At 38.1% G+C, this 19745-nt stretch overlaps 1 protein-coding gene across 1 annotated transcript in view; it reads right to left on the reverse strand.

The window, feature by feature from the left end:
* Positions 1–834: 834 nt before the first annotated feature.
* Positions 835–19745, reverse strand: part of LOC140515547 (charged multivesicular body protein 1B2) — a 28612-nt gene continuing 9701 nt past the window's right edge. The window contains exons 2-8 of the mRNA XM_072626311.1: positions 12370–12467; positions 7867–8013; positions 6154–6222; positions 5957–6064; positions 3988–4031; positions 3686–3758; positions 835–2936 (exon numbers count right to left, since the gene is read on the reverse strand). Of these exons, the coding sequence (XP_072482412.1) occupies positions 2892–2936; positions 3686–3758; positions 3988–4031; positions 5957–6064; positions 6154–6222; positions 7867–8013; positions 12370–12467 (584 nt within the window). The 3' untranslated portion in view covers positions 835–2891. The remainder of the gene's footprint in view (positions 2937–3685; positions 3759–3987; positions 4032–5956; positions 6065–6153; positions 6223–7866; positions 8014–12369; positions 12468–19745) is intronic.

Below are 19745 nucleotides of genomic sequence, written 5' to 3' on the forward strand. Positions count from 1 at the left end.
AGGCTTGCTTCAGGATCTCCTAATAACTGGGCCTTGAATCCCTCCTCCCAGCTCAGTAGTTCCTTCTGTCAGAGGTCCCCAAGGACAAGAATTAGAACCTGCTCTTCTAGTGAAACTTCCTTCCTTATGGCGAAGTGACTTCCAGATCAGGGTCCCTAGTATTTTCTTTGAGTCCTCCTTGTCAACTCAAGGATTCCCATCTTCAGGATGACAATGTATTGGTCTCCCAAAGTCAGGAATTTGGGGCACCAAGGTAGGCAAGGGGAAGAAGTGTGCCTATTCAGGGGAAGCCTCTAGAAGCCCCTCCAATAGAACTGAATTATCTGAAAGATATTTTAATCTAGGTAAGAGAGGCAAAGAGCATTCATTTAAATTTCTGTGGCCAAGTCAAATATGATTTTCAAATACTGGGGAAAAAATAGAGGAAAAACTGAAATGGGACAGAGTATCAAAACTGAAAATAAATTTAAAAAATTTTAGCTCATTATAGCATAATTTCCCCATGGACTGCTTTTTAGTTCCCCAGCTACTTGTCAAACTGCAAACATGATGAACAAACCAAGGCCTTTAAATTATATATGCTGTTAAGAATAAATTCTAAGATTAGAAATGTATTAGACTTACACTATATTCCTAGATATCAATCTAAAAGGGAAGCATGGTAGCTATCAGAAACAATCAGCTAAATATTTAACTCTAAATAACTAAAGATTAGTTTTTAAACTATACAAATAACTCAAGTTATTAAACACCACATCAAAATAGCATCCCAACATAAAAAAAAACCAAACACACCTTTTGATTGATGGTTTAGAGATTCAAATAAGAGGTATCCACAAGTTAACAGATTTTTAATTATAATCTTTTTATCCAAGTCAAAAGAACAAGTTACATACTTCAACAATGGAAAATAAGGAGAGTTTCTACTTCATAGGCATTTCGGTCTGTGAGAATTCTCTTCTCTGGCTCCCTAGAATATTTCAATAGAAACAAACACACCAACCACTTTCATACAGAGAAAAAAAGCATCACTCATTTAACAAAATGCAGGCTGTCCACATAGAGACAGAGACATCCTAGTCATACACCAAGAAACTTGTATACACAGGACCTAGTGCTCAACAAACAACACGGCTATTTCTCATTGCATTTACTTGTTCATATCTTTTTCATTCAAACACACTCTCATTCACAGTGGAGAATACTTTGGATGAATGGGTAACACTTGGCTAAGAAAGGTCTGGCAAAATGTTCTTGTAATTGCACTTCGAATGCCTTCGTGACTCACAACAGGGAGAATCATTCCTCAATAAAACCTTCTTATTTGGAAAAAACAAAAGAACAGCAATGTAATTCTTTTATGGGGAAATCTTTCATTAGGGGGATAAATCGCCGCCCCCCCCCCCCAATCACTGTACTCATTCAACCTCCTTTTGTATACTTGCTACAATGCATTAATAACTCACTGTTTGGCCACCATTTTGTGACTACTAAATTAAAACATCATAGCTACACGTTAAAATTGCACATTTTAATAAACTAAACCGGCCATTCTAAGAGGCTGAATGGACACCTGGGCAACAAAATTCAGTGACTCAGTCTCCTCCCACTACTACCCCGAATACCCTCAAACCATTTTAACTTCCACATATCTAGATGAGTGTTTATGTTGCTTGTATGGCCAAAATTAAAATCTCCCAATCCACCTAAGATTTCCAATGAGTAATGAGGTGCTGCTTTAAGACATACTGGACTAACACGTTTAGTTTCAAAAATAACACTACTGATTTCTTTGTTTTCGAAATTCCTATTTAAAACAAAACAACAGGTCAGAGTTTTCCTCAAAGGAATCATCAATAGTCCCTGGGAATGTGCATGATAAGAGTTCCATGTAAATTAACATAAAAATATTGGCTAATAAAAATTGGACAAGATACTTTCTCAATTTTATCATTTCATTGGAGAGAGAAGTATGGAAGTCCAAATATGACTATGAGTTAACCACCAGATCTGGCAAATAGCAAATGCGAATGAGTCTTAATCTTTCCAGCAAATGAAGTAATGTGTCATTTTTTTCCAGGTGATTATGGGTGAAAATGATTATTTCATGAAGATTTTAGAGAACACACACATACACATACACACAGACAATAAAAGTCAGAACATAGTGTGAAAATGCTTATGGTAATCTAAGCTTAAAATATGAATATAGACTAAAAGCAGACCAACATGCACACAGTACTGTTCATCCCAAAATGGGGAATGATGTGTATTGGGCTATGTGAGCAAATGAAAGACAGAGAGAAAGAGAAAGAGAGAGGGAGGGAGGGAGGGAGGAAGGAAGGAAGAGGAAGAGAAAGAGAAAGAGAAAGAGAGAGAAAGAGAAAGAGAGAAAGAGAGAGAGAGAGAGAGAGAGAGAGAGAGAGAGAGATTCCCTTGCCCTATTCCATTCCTACTTAAAAAAAATCTCAGTTCTGTGGAGATAAAAAGAACATGGGATTTAAAATGTTTCAACTTAAGTAATTCTAAACAGGAGATGAAGTATTGTGGTACTAGAATTTCAACTCAATGTTTAAAAGATGTTTCAAAAAGAATGAGTTAAACTCTAGTCTCAATCCAGACTTATAAAAGCTGTCTTTCATATTTCAACCTCTACTGTTCAGAATTAAAAAGTCCCGTTAAGAATGACAGCTCCCTCAAACTTCTTATCATATTTGTAAAGAACTACAAGCCCAAAGCATCTTATTCTACCAAGAGTATTCCATAGATATCTACACACACACACACACACACACACACACACACACACACACACACACACACAGGCACACAGATACACACAGGAGGTTTCAGAAGTAAGTGGAGTGAACAGCAGCATCAAGTTCTTTGTGTTACACTTGATCACGGAGGCGGGCAAGTCTCTGTGATAATTCATCCTGGAGGAGGCAAATTTGTAAATCACTAAGTCACATGAAGAATCTTACAGGCATAAAACCACATACACTACTGCAAATAGCTCACATTTTAAATAATATTTAAAACCGTGTGTCCACAATGAGTATGATATAGATATAAGGTAAACATTAAAGACATACTTTATCCAGTGCTTAGCACAGTGTGAGGAGGTACTTAACAAATGTTGATTGATTAATAAATGCTTGTTGAATGATACTTTAAGATGGAACTATTCTCCTGGGGTCCATGGACTTCCAAGGGAATCCTTGCAGAGAATTCAGGAGGGGGAGAGGTTCTATAAACTTGGATGGGTTAAAAAATAAAACTTTATTTTAATATAATTGGTTTCCTTTGTAATCATATATATTTGGTTTTATATATTTAAAAACATTATTCTGAGAAAGGATCCACAGGCTTCACCAGTCTGCCCAAGGGAACCATGACACAAAAAAGGTTAAAAGTTCCTTCTTAAGAGAATTTTTATAAGAGCTAGAGAATGTTAACAGGCCAGATGCAGACAGACCATTAGGAACAAATTCAATCTAGATTTCAAATATACATGCAAATGAAGTGTGGGAGGACTTTGGAAAGGAGACAAAGGCCTGCTTTACTTAACTGTCACATGACACCACACTGATGAAAATGAAGTACATGCATTTCTACATTTCCTAAAGGTCTTAGATATAATTCAAGCTGAATTCAATCAAGCTACAATCCAGTATTTATTTACCTGTTCTGCTGAAGCAACACTTGTGCCAACAGAACCAGTCTGACCCTGTGGGAGCTCCATGTTGAGATCAAGGCTGTAATTAGAAAAACAAACAAACAAAACCAGGTTTATAAGAACACTGAATTATGTCAAGCTCTAAGTAATCATTCAGATGTAGTCTCAAATGCAAATACAAATGTTCTATCCTGACTTTTATGCAATTTACCATTTTCATGAAAATAGGAGTCATAGAAATATTCTCTGTGGATAGTTTTACCTGACTCTTGATTTAATTTTAATGCTATTAAATAGCTCATACTTACCCGGCTTCATCTGCCATTTCTTGAAGGAGCATATCTACTTGGTTCTAGAAGAAAAAAAAATACTGCTTTTTCAGTAGTATTTATGGCTGTTTCTTTATTCTAGTCATATCTACCTTTAAGGTGGACTGTCATTCATAATTTTCAAAGCAAGCCTTCCATTTTGAAGGCATTATTTAACTTCTGCCACCAGGGGGAGCCATATCATTTCCCTTAATGGTAATTTGAGAAACCTGAAAATACAACTATACATACAAGCAACCTTGGCTACATTTTGACATCTTATTTTAGATGGCCTCTTGTTTTCCAAGTTATATCTTTTACTAAAAACCAACTTTTCTGGAACAAAAGAGTTTTTAAACTCTGTTGCAACTTGATTGCCAATTGGTTCAAGTGTTAATTTTTAATATACAGAAGAATAAAATTAAAATAAGTTAAAACATTTACCAAATGAGAATTTTCAACAAACAGGTATTTTTATTAGTTCAATTAATCATCCATCAACAATTTTGTATTAAATTTAAGACCATTAGAATCTTAGAGGGGGAGAAAAAGAGGGACCTTAGAGATCATCTAGTCCAGCCTCAATTCAGAGATAAGGGAACTGAGGCCCATGGAAGTTAAATCACTTGTCCAGGATCACAATGGAAGGGGAGAGTTAGGATACACAGTTGAAAAATCATTTCTAAAAGATAAAATGAGTTCACTTTCCTGTCCAGTCTACTGGATATATTTCAGCCTCTCTAGTGATATGGGATCCTGTACAAGGGTCTTCTTTCTATAAAATGTTTGAGCTGGAAGGGGCCTGAGACATTAGCTAAAGTTAACTCTCTTCATTTTAAAGATGAATTAAGAGGTCCAGGGAGAAAAAGCGTCTTGCCCAAGACTATGGAGGCAGAGACAAAACTAGAACTCTTGATTCCCAGTTCTAGACCCTGTCTATTATACCATGCTGTCCCATTCTGAAAATGAATTGTGATTTTAGTCTAAGACATGGATATAAGACAAAAGGCTGATAGGAATATCCTCTATTTTTATTTAAAAAGAACCTCCAAACATAAAGCTTGCTTCTTATTTGCCTCTTTCTGATTAAAAATAAAATGCAGAAAAAAATAATACTGAGGGTATCAGGTTTCACTACTCTATTATTTCAGCACAACTATTTTTAAAAAGGCAATTTTTGTTTAAAAAATAAAGAAAAAAATTCTCTATTTGGATATTCTGAATCTCACAACATTTTGTTTGTGGTTCACCTACAGGCAAATTGATTTGCAAGACTCTATTTCTTTGATGTGGCTGCTCTTTATCCAAGCAATTAGACTAGAAACAATGTGAATTTTCTGAAGCAGAATCGGGCCTGTAATTGACTATACGTTTTGGTCAGTCAGCTAATATAAACTTATTAAGGGCCGATGATGGACCATATACTGTGCTAAGCACCGGGATACAAAGAATGGGAAAGGACAGCCCCTTCCCTCAAGGAGCTCATTATAAGTGAAGAAACAAAACAACTATGCACAATAAAGCGTAGTACAGGGGAAAATGGAAATAATTAAGATAGGAAAAGTGCTAACATTAAGGGAGATTGGGAAAGGCTTCTTGCAGAGGTGAGATTTTAGCTGCGTCTTAAAGGATATCAGGGAAGCTAGGGAACTCAGATGATGGGGTAGGGCATTCCAGGGAGGAGGAACAGTCAGAGAAAATTCTGGGAGCTGAGTCTTGCTTACAGCAAAGAGGCCAGAGTTAGTGGATTGCAGAATCAGTGGGTGTAGGGTGAGTAAGATGGGGGTCTAAAGTTTAACAAGTCTGGAAAGGTGGGAGGGTTTGAGGAGGATGACACCTTGTTTGCATGCCTGGGTGACTTGGAATACTAATGGGGAAGTTAGGAAGAAGGGAGAGTTTGGGGTGTAGAAGGTAATAGCTGGAAGGTGGGGACCTGAGAGGGCCCTGGCACAGTCACTGTGCTGCTTACTTGTGGAGTTGTTAGGGTTGTAGTGCTGCTCATAGTGTCTTCCATTTGCTGTGTCTGAACGTCTAATGTTTCAAACTGGTGCTCAAACTTGTCCATTAAGGCAGATATCTACAGAGAGTGGGAAAGAGAGATATGACCAGGGGAAAAACACATGAACTAGAAATAGAATTAAAATATCAAAAGACTAAATTCTTTACCTTCTCAAGGTTCATGCTCCTCAATGTAGCATCCATAGATTTAACTACACCTGCCATTGATTTAGTTACCTATTAACAGAGTAAGAAACAATGAGTTAACCAATCCACAGTGAAACCAGTCATCCAATTTCTGCAAATGTTCTAACAATTTAGGTTACAGATTATTTTGCCTCCTTTTAAATGCACAGATTGAGGACTCCATATTTTATCCTAGAAATAAGAGCGCAACTACAAAAGATTTTTATATGAGGGAGTGATTTGTGGCTTGGGAAAATATGGATGAGAAAGGGGAAATAAACCAAGGAGCTCAGTTAAGGAGGCTATACTACAATAGTCCACACTGGTAGTGATGAGAACCTCAATTCGGTTTAGGGCCATCTGAGTGGAGAGAAGGGGATGGATTTGAAAGATGTAGAGCAGTGATGTCAAACTCAAAACCAAACCATACTGAAGATTCTTACAGGATGCATTTTGAACTAGAAAGCCACTTATTAACATTATGTATATTTTTTCCTTATGTAGTTAAATATTTCCCAATTACATTTACATCTGATTTGGTTCCTCTGGGGCTACATATCTGGCACTTCTGTTCTATATTACATTCAATCTCATCAGATGAATTTTTCAAAACCTTTGTTGCATGACCCCAGCACATCGCATACCATTACCAGTTCCTTCTTGCCCCCCTACCTCACTCCTTTTGTTATCACATTTGTCTTTAGTACATTCTGGACCGTTACCACAATGTTCCTTTGAATATAAAATGAAATCATTTTATTTGCCTCTTCAAGAACAGCCTATGAGGCCTCCTCTCATTTAGCTGCAACTTCCTTAACTCTTCTGGCTCCATTTATAGCAAGAATGTTAAAACCAATATGACTCAGTTCCTGCAGTGTTAGTTCAAATGAATTGGACAAGGTGGGTTTTTCTGGGAGGGAATGGGAAAAAGGAAAGGGGAAGGGGGGAAGGGACAGGCCTGTGACTTCATTAATACGAGGAAACTTAAGAGCTACATGAGGGCCCTGAGAACTTAAATGGCTTGCCCAAAGTTACATAGCCAGTCTGTTAGAGGCAAGACTTAAATGGAGGTTTCTCTGCTTCCAAATCTGGCTCCATTCACTGGGACATACCTGTTTTATGAGTATTAGTACTCAGGGTATTAGCACTTCACTACACGATGCCCCAAAAGCCTATGTGTAACTTAGGCCTCCTTTTTTTAATGAATGAGAAGTACACACACTTTTATAACAACCTAAATGCATAGACTGTCTTTTAAAAACTCTGTGATTCTTAGTACCCTCTGAGACCTCCTTTCTGCCACTCTGTTGCCATCCCTGCACAAGAAGTCATTTTCTACTGTTTTGATGACTTGCTATGGCAAAACAATTCATTACAGTGGCCAGCTTGACTCTCCATGCTTATTTAAACTGGTCCTTGCAAAGCAATACATTGCCAAGACTATGAGAGAAATATTAGAAATAACTAGTATGAAATAGTGTTCCAATAGTAGCCCTTAATTTCCAGTTTTCTTCCTTCCCACTCATTTCTGAGGAAAGAAAATCTCAAGGTTATAACGATACAATACTAAATATTCTCAAATAGACTCTGGTTACAATATGAAAATAAAGAACCAAGGTATGCTAAAACTCCCAGTTGGCTTAAGAACGGTGCACCAAGAGTTTTCAGCACCTTGCCAACACCAACCGTCCTCACCTTGCCCATCGTCACAGCTGTCTGAACTCTAGCTGCCACAGCATCCACTCGGGCACTCATTCTCAAGAAATTAATTGCTTGGTTTTTCTGACGAATTGCATTTTCAGCATGTATTCGTGCAACTTCTGTATTGCCCTTCTGAATGGCCTATTGGAAAACGAGAGAAAGGTAGCTATGGGAAAGTCAAGGCACATATAACAAAATACAAATCCTAAGAACAGAGACTGTTGTTCAGTCATTTTTCAGTTGTGTTCAGCTCTTCGTGACCCCATTTGGGGTTTTCTTGCTAATTCATTTTACAGAGGAGGAAACTGTGGCAAACTGAATTTAGTGATTTGTCTGGTGTTACACAGCTTCTAAGTATCTGAGGCCAGATTTGAACTCAGCTCTGACTCCAGGCTTGGTGCTCTCTCCGCTATACCACCTAGCTGCCTGTGAACAGAAAACAACTATCCAAAACTGACAGAGAATCTGTATTTAAAAGGGAACTTTTTTAAAGGTTAGCAACTTTTGACTAATATTGTCAACTGTTAGGGGGTAAGAGAAAAATTGTGTGATAAGAGCAAAGAGAACTAGACTTGAGAGTCAGGAGACTTGGGTTTGAGTCTCAACACTTTTTATAGGACCAGGGGCAAAAATCACTTCATTTTACTGAGTAAGGCTCAATTCTCCTTACAGAGAGAAATATCTGCAATACATATACCTCTACAGGGTAGTTGTGAAGAAAGCATTTTGGGAATATTAAACTATTTCAGAAAACATCATTCGAAACTACAGGTCTTGTGGTTACAAAGCTCCACTTAAAGCATCTTACATACTTATCTAAAATGACAAAGAAAAGAAAGAAAAAGACTTTGAAAAAATCCCTAAGTACCACTAATATTCTCACCTCTTCCTGATTGTACAATCAGTGTGCCTAGTCAGTGCTGGGTATTAGTGAGTTCCCAAGCCCATGAAGGCAGGGAAGGTTTTAGCACCAGGAGCTACTGTTCCAATAGTCCCCGGGTTCCCTAAGATGGCAGCCAGGAAGCTATACCTTCTATTTCACAATCCTATCAGGGAAGATGGCATGCTGAGAGCAACCAGAGAAATCTGGAAAGAAACAGCAGGAGGTCTTAGATAGAACACGCAGAGACCACAGAATGCAGAAGCAGTCACTCTGGACAATCTGTAAGAAGGTAATCACATAATCTCAAATTTGTAAGGAACCAAGGAATGAAGGAAAGGATCCAGGACCCAGATAATCTATATTTAAATCTAGGTTTTAATCCTTTTTTTGTTTGTCTAAATCTTACCTCTGATACTTACTACCTGGCAAGTTTCTCAAATATAAAATGAAGGAGTTAAAATAGATGATTTCGAAGATTCTTCCAGCCTGAAACCTATCAGCCTAGCATCTAAGCCAGGGTTGGGGAACTTCACAGAACAAATCCCCTTAATTAAAGAATCTGTTCTGTAAAACTTGAACTCAGTCAAAAGACCATACCTGAGGACCTAGAAGGCCACAGGTTGCCCACTCCTGGTCTAAGCTAACCCAAATCTGAACAAGGAATCCCTCTACAACATATCTGCCAAGGGGTCCCCCATCTCTGCTCGAAGCCCCCTAATGAAGAAGGCATGATTTCTGGAGCCCAATGATTCCATTTCAGCATGGTTCCAACATAGGAACTTTTTCCTGACATCTGGCCTAAAAGTAGTTTCTCTGCAAATTGCACCTGCTGCTACCTGGTTCTGCCCTCTAAAGCCAAGCAAAACAAGGCTAAGTCCTTTTTAACATGATAGTCCTTCAAATACTTGAACGCAGTTGCCATGTTTCCCTTAGCTTGTCTCTTCTCCAAACTAAACACCGTTTCTACAAATGATCCACAGATGACATCATCACAAGGCTCTTCATCATCCTGGTTATTTAGTCTCCTTTGGCCTTCTCCAGATTAGCAACATCCTCCTGAAAATGGGCCCAGAACTGACCACAATAGTCTAGATGTGGTCTGAAGAAAGGGCAATTACTTCTCTAGTTCAAAGCACTAGACTTCTTTTGATGCTGCCTAAGATTTCATTATCATACTGCCTCACATATAGTACTAAAACAGATGCTAGAGGTAGAGGAGAACAGATGAAATTGGGGGGAAAGCCATGTTTAATATCAGATGAGTAGGAGAAGGTAACAGAACAACAATGCAGCACCTTAGATATTCACCTAGGTCTCAGAGGGATCAGCCTACTCCAAAGAGGAATTCAATTGTATACAAACACAGAGACTACACTTCATTTTTCTATTACCACCAGATCTGTGGACTGACATAATGAAATTTCCTAGTTCATTTCAATGAAACACTGGTTTAAGCCCTTTGGTTCAACACACACACACATGCTTATTAAAAAGACTTCTCCATGCTTACCCTCTGATCAAAAAGTAAACTTGGTTCTTGTTTTGTTTGAAAGAAGAAAACCCTAACTCAACAAAGGTATGTGAAAAATGTGCTTCAAATTCATCACTTTGCAAAGTTTCCCTTTTCTAAATCTGATTCTCCTACCATCATCCCAGGTAAGCCCAACACACTGACAGTGGCTTATTCTCCAACCAAAGGTGGGTGTAATTATTTAATATCTCCTAAACAAACAATTGAGCACAGCTAACACTGGATTAGTGATGGATAGTGCCAATAGGGTAACATCTAGTACACTAATTTTGAAGAGTTATAACATAAAGAATGCCAAGAAAAGCCAAGGGCAAATATCTTGGACAAGGTAGGTTGTTTTCAAATGTATCAACTGTGGCACTGAAGAGGTGTAGAAGGCCAGGGAGGAAATGGATTCTTGTATAAAATACTTGCCTATGTCTTTCAGAAAAGGTATTAACCTCAGAACTGACACGATTTTATAATGGCAAGAGCCCTTCATCAACAGAAGTAGTCAAAAGATATGAAGTTTTAAAAAAATGTTATGTTTTTACATAGTATTCATGTCCAAATATGTCTCCCCATTTCCTCCACATCTTGGCAATCATTCTTCATAAGGAGTAAAAAAGATACAAGAAAAGTAGTTCTGCAAAACTAACCCAATGAATCAGCTGAGCCTGGAAGTATACACAATATTCCACACCCATAGTCCCCCAACCTCTCCCTAGGAGATGAGGCACATTTTCTCTTCTCTTCTTTGGAGTCAAATATGGTCACTAGAATTGCCCAGCATTTTATTTCCCTCTGCTTGTTCTTCTTGCCATTTCCCATAATGTAGTAGTCATTGTGTACACTGCCTGGCTCACTTTGCATAGATTCATAGAAGTCTTCCTATGTTTCTTTCCATTCTTTATTCACTGTTTCTTATGGAGCAGTAATATTCTTTTCATTCATGTACTATAATTTGTTTAGTCATCTCCTAACCGATCAGCATCTACTTCGTTTCCCATTCTTTGCTACTAAAAAAGTGCTGCTATAAGTCTTTCTCTTTTTGATATTCCCTCTTTGGGGTGTATGTCAACGCATGAGACCTCTTGGTCCACGAATATTGATGTTTTAGTCACTCTCTTAGCTTCACATTTCCTTCCAGAATTGCTGAACCACTAGGTTTACTTGTATGCTTATTTCTCCACAACTCACTCCTCAAATACTGACTACTACCATCTTTTATTGTCTTGGCCAAGAGGCTGGGTGAGAGTTTAGTAAAAACTCTTGAGTTTATAATCTACATTTTTATTATTATGAATACTTTTCAAAAGAAGAATGGAAAATAATGACTTCAAGAAAACATGCTACAAATCACAAATAGTAAGAGAAACGAACATTTTATCAACCAAAGTTTCACTTCACAATATGGAAATTGGCAGAAATGAAAACCTACAGAACAGTCAATGCTGGAATATCTACAAGAATACAGGCATGCGGATAAACTGTTGCAGTAGTGAAGTATTCTAACCATGTGATTTTCATTTGGAATCCTCAAAGAAAAGGGTCAATAAATGCAAAAACAGTTGTAGGAATGCTCTGTAGTATCAAAAAATTGGAAATAAAGTAGATGTTCATCACTTTGGGAATAGTTAAAAAAAAAAACTATTGTATAATGGTAATTATAGTACTGTAAGAGATGAGTAGGAAGAATTCAGAGAAATGTGGGCAGAGTTGAATGAACGGATGATGCAGAACAAGGAAAGTACAACCAAGAAAGAACATATGATGACTATAAAAACTCAATCATTAAAGGGAGTTGAAAATTTGGTAATGGAAAAAACAACAACAGTAAAGGTCCCAAAAATGAGATGATGTCACACAGCTCCTCCATAGCAGAGAGGACAAAATATCATATTCACTGCCACCCGTAACCTCTGTGTCACCTGCTTTTGCTTACTTGTTTTTCTTTGTACCAAGGTAAGATTCAATCTAGATGGGAGAAGGGTGGGAAATGACTGATGAAAAGACAAACAGCATTAATAACATTCCCATAACAATTCAATTCATTTCACCATTCACATGAGCTACATGTGTAAAATTTAAAAGTTATACTCACCTTTTTAATCTTGGTCTTTTCAGCTTTTTCTTCTTTATCACATTTTTTGGCATTCCTATTAAGCTCTTTGGCAGCAAACTTCAGGTTAAACAGGTGTTCTAAAACATATATATTAAGGCTCTTAAAAAAGGCATTGTTCCCAGGAGGCCCGCCAGGCAAAGGAGCATGTGTATTACCAAGTGCAAGCCCAGAGAAATCACTTCAAAGAGCTCAAGATATGATGGCCTTGGCATTCAAAATGTGCCAATTACATATGGCAGATACATGTTAGTGTGCTGTTTACAATGAAGTACAAAACAAAAAACAGGAAAAAAGATCACATTTCTTAGTTTAAATTCCAGAATAGGAAAGATTTTATTTTCTAAAGGAAATAATGATTTTTAATAATATGAAATTTTGTTTTCTCCCTCTTCACACTCAAAAGACAGGCAACATACTTTTGGTTTTCCAAGAGAGAACAAAATTATTATCTGGTAAAGATTATAAACTTCCTATTCAACTAGGTATTTTCAATTCAGCTCTCCCTAGAAGTAAACACTGCATTTTGGGAAGATATATTAACCATTTCAATATATAAAGACATATGTGCACTACGGAAGTTACCTCAGTTTAATTCTCATCATAACTGAATGGCAGACCACTTAGTAACTAGTGATAAAATTTCACTCAAATTAATATATATTAACAATCCATGGGAATTTGACGAAGTCTTTACAAATCATTCAATTCAACTGACATTTATTAAGCAGCTACTCTACAAGGTATTACACCAGACCCTGAGGACACAGAGTTAAGACAGAAATTCAGCATAGGAAGGAATCTCTGAGGGAATCTAGTCTAGCACACACAAACAAAAAGCCCCTCTCCAGAACATCTAATAGGTGTGCAATCTGCCTCAACTTACTCCTTTATGCTAATCTTGGAGGATCATGCTATATCCACTTCTCTATATTTTGTTGTTGTGAGTTTTCCATTCCTCTTCAGCCAAGTCCCCCTGTTGAATTTCAGTCTACAAGATCCTATCTTGTCCTACTTCTGAACTCAAGTTGTAGAGACATTGCCAACCTGTATTGGTAAAGGGAGTTTTGTCATTCAGGAGACACCTATACCAATGAAATCAAGTTCAGTCCCTGGGTGGTATAGTGGCTAGAGTGCTAGGCCTAGAATCAAGAAGACCCGAGTTCAAATTTGGCCTCAGACACATGCTAGCTGTGGGACCTGAGCATGTCACTTAATCGCTGCCTGCCTCAGTTTCCTCATCTGTAAAATGGGAATAGTAAGAGCACCTACCTCCCAAGGTTCTTGTGAGGATGAAATGAGATAATATTTGTAAAGGGCTTAAAACAAAACATGGCACATAGCAGGTACTTAACAGATGCCTGTTTCCTTCCTTTCTTCCTACCCTGATCCCTACAATCTACAGTGAATGTCAGCATATGCCCAATTTTCCTCTCCTATATTACAAAATTCTAAGACGGAAATGTCACTTTTCCCCAAAGTTTCTATTCTTCTCAGCTCAGCAGCCTTCACTGGTTCCTCTACTAACCTGAAGAGTGCAAGGTGAGCCAAGAAATCATTAGTTACTCTTCTTTTGGCATGGAGATTGCCCCAGAGGTTTACACAATTCAAGTCACCCATATATACTATTTCATTCCCCTGTGCCATACATGTGATTTATTTCCTGAACTCCTTACCCACCTTTTTTTTTTCTTTCAGTCTAAGCATTCTATACCAGATGTGTCAAATTTTCAGCAGAGTGTACTGGAACCAGATTAAAATATAACCAGGAAATGTTTAACAAAATAAATAAAAATACAATACAACCTAGACAATGTTAGTTTGTAATGTTCTAAGTCAACATGAATCTATTATAGAGATCTGTTTCTATATGAGTATGACACCACGGGTCTACAGTATATGGCTGATAAACATATCTAAATGTCCTTCCCTTCAAGTTTCTAAATTTTCTCACATGCATAGGGCTACTCTGATTTCCTCCCTTACCATTCACCTATTCTGTTCCTCTTAAGTGTGCAGAACCATATTATAGTTAGAGGTTCCATCATATCAAATCTCAGTGAGACCCATAAGGGCAAATTTTCTTCTTAGTGTTAGATCTCTAGTTCACCTTACAGATGAGCAACACTGGGAAATAAAGAGTTTAAGTGACTTGTCCAAGGTCACCAAGCTAATCAAGAGCAGAGATGGGGATGGAAAATAGGTCTCTAGACTTCTACCTTAACGCTTTTTTCACTATCACTGTTTTAGAAAGAAAATTTTGCCATGGAAAGCAGACCTTATAATCCCACCTTGTTGCTAGCTACCAAAAACATCTGAATTTATCTATAAGAAGAATGTCAACAAGTGGTATCAATTTGCTATTTAAATACTTAAGTAAATTTCTTTAAAAATGTTTTATAATTATCATTTACCAACTATTGTATAAATACTTTTGATGACCATTTTATATTCCAGCCCCAAGCCAAAGTCTCATTACAGCATAGAGGTGACCCCTTGTTCTCAAACCATTTAACTGGACTTGCTTTAATGCCAGAAGTAACAGAGTAAATCTCTCAAGAGTTCAATCTTGGAATTTGTAAGCCTTTGCCAATGATTTCAACTACCATCCATTTTACACATTAGAGAAACAGTCAAATCAAAGCTACAAAGCATTCCAACCTATTATGATTTTTCTCCTTGTTCCATCTTCCCCCACTGATCTTTTTTTCTAATTTATAGCCAAGATACACTTATGAATGGGAATGCCATCTTTGTAAGGATATGGAAGGCCTGGAGTTTCTTCCCTTCTTAAATTCCTCAAGGCTTTATTCTACCCCAAGATTTACACAAACCTGTTGAACAGGCATCCAACAATATCCAATCTGTTACTTTCTATCTTAAAATCATTCAAAAGGCATGGAATTCTTTGTATCCTTTCAAAAGAACTAAAACTTGTATATAATTGTAGAAACTAATAGCAAAGCCAATGTAAGTATTTTATGTTGAGTACCTACCTGCGAGGTATTATATCATAAGTGGGTTTCCCCCATTTTGACTATGCCACAATAGGTATTTATCTGAAAGAATCTCATTACTAATTAATAGCCTGTGTTGAAAATTCAAGGGTGCCTACCTGTACTAAGTACTCAAAAGTGAAAAGTAAGCCAATTCTTCAGTGTTTGTTTTTCAACAGTAGCCCTATGATCAGATAATCCATTTATTAGCATAATCAGATTATTGCTAAGGTCCTGCCTGCTGGAGAGGAGTCATTTTCTCTTTAGAGTGCTGGGGTTTTATCAAGCATTTTAATACTTCATGCTCTTGAATAGACTTAGGAATTACAGTTTCAAGGATCATAATGAATTTGGTCTCCAAAGGAATTGACCTTGGTTGGCAGCAAAAATATTCTAACTACTTCACAGAATGTAACAACGATTAGCAAAATATAGTATAATGGGAATATTGATTAAATCAAATGCAGCTGGGCCAGGCAGCCATACTCTTATCATCAGAGTTCTTCTTTCTCCTGCATGTAGATAAACAATCTGAGCAATCCCAGAGCCAAAACAAACATCACTTTAAGAAAGAAAAATGGTCCAGCTGACTCTAACCATTTAAGAGGGGTAATCCTAAATTTACTTAGCCTAGATTTTAAGAATAGGCATCTTGGTTATAAAAGCATTTAGGCAAACAGGAAAATTCTGGCTATTTCCACAAGCTCTGGGTCACTGTGAGAGGGAAAAAGCAACACTGAAACATGTTCCATTCTAAACTCTAGGCCCTTCAAGAAGGGTTTTTGGCCAGATTCTCTTGGTCCACTGAAGTCAGTTGTTTACTAAAACAAATTTTTCATTAGCAGATGAGGGAGAAAGTTAACCTATTATGAAGTGTAGTAAAAGCAGCACAATTTTCCTGAATAGAAAACTAATCTAGGAGTTAAGAAACCTATCATGAAATGTTCCAAAATGCATAGCAAGAACAACTAGATAAAAGACAAAGGGTTGGTTAACTAGCCCCATTTAGTAGCTGTGAGTTGTTGCAATTTTAACAGTAGCAAAGTTTGTTTTTTTATTTTTGCTATGACATAGTAAGTACTTCTGTGAAGGAAGCTGATTTCAATAGTGTCAGTGAGAGAATCCAAAACCATGTGTGTATAAAGTATCCAAGTGTAAAAGCTAGCTTTTCAGTCAGATAGGATCCTTTGGTTTCTGTTTGCAGGCCTATGATTGATTTCCGGGAAAATATTAGCACTGTGGCTGTCTGGGCTATGCAGATAACCTTCTGTATACAGACTAGTGGTGTTTCCTCCCTCCTAGGTTATAGAGTGAAATTCTATTTATCAAAAGTCATTTTTCTACTCATTCATTGGCTTTCTACTATAGCTTCTACTACAGAAACATCTCATTTATCTCCCATTCCCAGGGAATGAGGTCTTCCATGAACTGAATTTTCCAGATAACTGAAGCATATCCTTTACAAGTATCATTTTTAAAGGCCATTTTAAATCAAAGTATTCCCTCAATATATTCTACTTCCTTGATTCCTTAAAACAGGGTGTACTGAGCAAAGTTTAACCTTTGCTTGATGACCCTGAGTCATCATTACCACCATCACTTAATATGCTACACTGCATTATAGTAATTTTTTATCTTTTCCTTTGACGTCAAGCTGTCAGCTGTCTCTAGGCCTGCCTTGGTAACTCCTCCTTCCAATGGCAATGTGATCTGAGAAATCAAATAAGAAAGGTTGTTAGAATTGTGTATAAAGTGAAAGTCAATAAGCTCGAAATGGTGGCCTGAGGAATTCTCTGACAGATTAAAGTACATGGGCATTAAGGCACCAGGTTTTATTACAAGAATGCGGAGATTTTTTTCTTCTCTTTCTGACTCCCTGACTTTACTCCAACCACAGACTATTAAAGCTAGAAGTCAAGTCAAGGCAAGTCAATAAAAGCATTTCCTAAGTTCCAGTCACTGTGTTAAATGCTAGGGATATAAAGGCAAAACAAAAAAGGAATCCCTATTCTCAAGGTCAGTCTAATGGGGGAGACAACATGCAAATAACCATGTATAAACAAACTATAGACAGGGTAGAGGGGTAGTAATCGCTGAAGGAAGACATTAAGGTAAAAAAAGACTTCTTGTAGAAGGTAGAACTTCAGCTGAGATTTGAAGGGAGCCAGGAGGCTAAGAGGAAGAGGGAGGGCATTCTAGGCTTTACCTTTGTAGGCCAACTCTTTGGTTTTACAGAGGAGGAACTGAAGCCTAGAGAGGGGAATTGCTCAAGGTCCTGTCCTGAATGATTTCAGGTCTCAGAAGTCTGACCACCCAATAAACAGGATGCTACCAGACCTGCCCAGTAGAGCTTCTGCTTCTCGGCTGTCATCTCAATGACTTTCAAACTTGTGAGCCAGGCAGGATAAAGAGCTTCAATGACTTGGAACACAATCTAGACACCCTCACTCTCAGCCAAGTAGTTCTTCTGATAGAGGAAACAGACTTGTCAATTGATAAATATTTACTAAGCATCTACTATGTGCCAGGTACTGTGCTAAATAAGCACTGCTAGGAATACAAAAAGAGGCCAATGACATCCCTGCCCTCACGGAGCTTACAGTCTAATGGGAGTGACAACATGCAAATAAATACATACGAAGCAAGCTATAGACAAGATACGCTGGAAATAATTAACAGAGGGAAGACACTAGAATTAAGAGGGGTTGGGAAAGGCTTCCTGTAGAGGGTGGGATTTTAGCTGGAATTTAAAGGTAGTCAGGGAGGTCAGCAGTCATAGTAGAGGAGGGAGGGCATTCCAGGCATTGGAGACAGCCAGAGAGAATGCTGAGAATCCAGAGATGGAGGGACTTGTTCAATTAACAGCCAGAAAGCCAATGTCAGTGGAGTGAAGAGTATGTGTCAAAGAGTAAGGAATAAGAAGACTGGAAAAGTAAAAGGGGCTAAATTATGAAGGGCTTTGAATGCCAAACAATATTTTGTATTTGCTCCTGGAGGCAAGAGGGAGCCACTGGTGCCTGCTGAGTAGCTGCGACCTGATAAGACCTGTGCTTTAGGAAAATCCCATTAGTGGCCAAATGGAAGATGGCCTGGAGTGGGGAGAGATGAAGCAGACTGACCCACCAGCAGGCTACTGTTATAATCAAGGCAATAAAGACCTGCATCAGAGTGCCACATCAGAAGAGAGAAGGGGGAATATTTGAGGGATGTTACAAAGGTGAAACAGGCCTTCAAAATAGCTTGGATGGGGGGTGGTTGTGAGTCATCAGGGAGTCCACCATGACCCCCTACATGGTGAGTCTGAGGGACCAGGAGGATGGTATTGCCTTCTACAGTAATACTGAAGGTATGTGGAGGGAGGGTTTGAGGAAAAGATCATGAGTTCTGTTTTAGATATTAAGTTTTGGATATCTACTGGATATCTAGTTTAAGATGTCAGAAAGACAGTCAGAGATGTAAGACCAGAGAGAAACTGAGGGAGGAGAGATAGAACTGAGAATCAACATAGAGAAGGTAATTAAATCCACAGAAGCCAATGAGATCACCAATTGAAATAGAATAGTAGGAGAAGAGAAGAGGGCCTAGGACAGAACCCTGACAGACACCAGTAGTTAGAGGGCAAAATCTGGAAGAAGATTCAGCAAAGGAAATACAAGAAGCAGTCAGATAGGTAAGAGAACCAAGAGAGAGGGATGAGTGGAAAACCTAGAAAGAAGAGATTATCAAGGAAAGGCGGATCAATTATGTCAAAGACTGCAAAGAGATCAAGTAAGATGAGGATTGAGAAATGACCACTGGATTTGGCAACTAAGTGATCATTAGTAACTTTGGAGAGAGTAGCTTTGACAGTTCAGGACCCAGATTATAACAGTTTCAGAAAAGTGAAGAGAAAGTGTGGGCAATTAATTGTAGATGACCTTCTTGAGAAGGTTAGCTACAAAGGGCAGGAGAAATATAGGACCACAGGTAGCAGGGATGGAAAGATCTAGGAAAGCTTTTTTCAGGATAGGGGAGACAATTAGGAAATGAGCCAGTAGAGAGGAAGAGATTGAAAATAAGTGAGAATGGGGATGACAGAGCAGCAATCCATTGGAGGGCATGGGATGGAATGAGACTGCTTAAACAAGGAGAGGGGTTAGCCTTGATAAGGAGTAAGGCCATTTCATCCTGTGAGACACGGGTAAAGGAGGGGAGAAGAGGGAGTTCATAGTGAATGCATTCAGTTTTCTCCATAAAATATGAGTCAAGGTTCTCGGCTCTAGAAGTAGAAGGAAAGGAAGCCATGGGAGGTTTGATGAAAGATGAAAATGTCTGGAAGAGCTGCTGTGGAAAGTGGGACAGTGAGCTGATAAGGGAGCTATA

This window comes from Notamacropus eugenii, chromosome X (genome assembly GCF_028372415.1).
Source record: "Notamacropus eugenii isolate mMacEug1 chromosome X, mMacEug1.pri_v2, whole genome shotgun sequence".
Lineage (NCBI taxonomy): Eukaryota > Metazoa > Chordata > Mammalia > Diprotodontia > Macropodidae > Notamacropus > Notamacropus eugenii.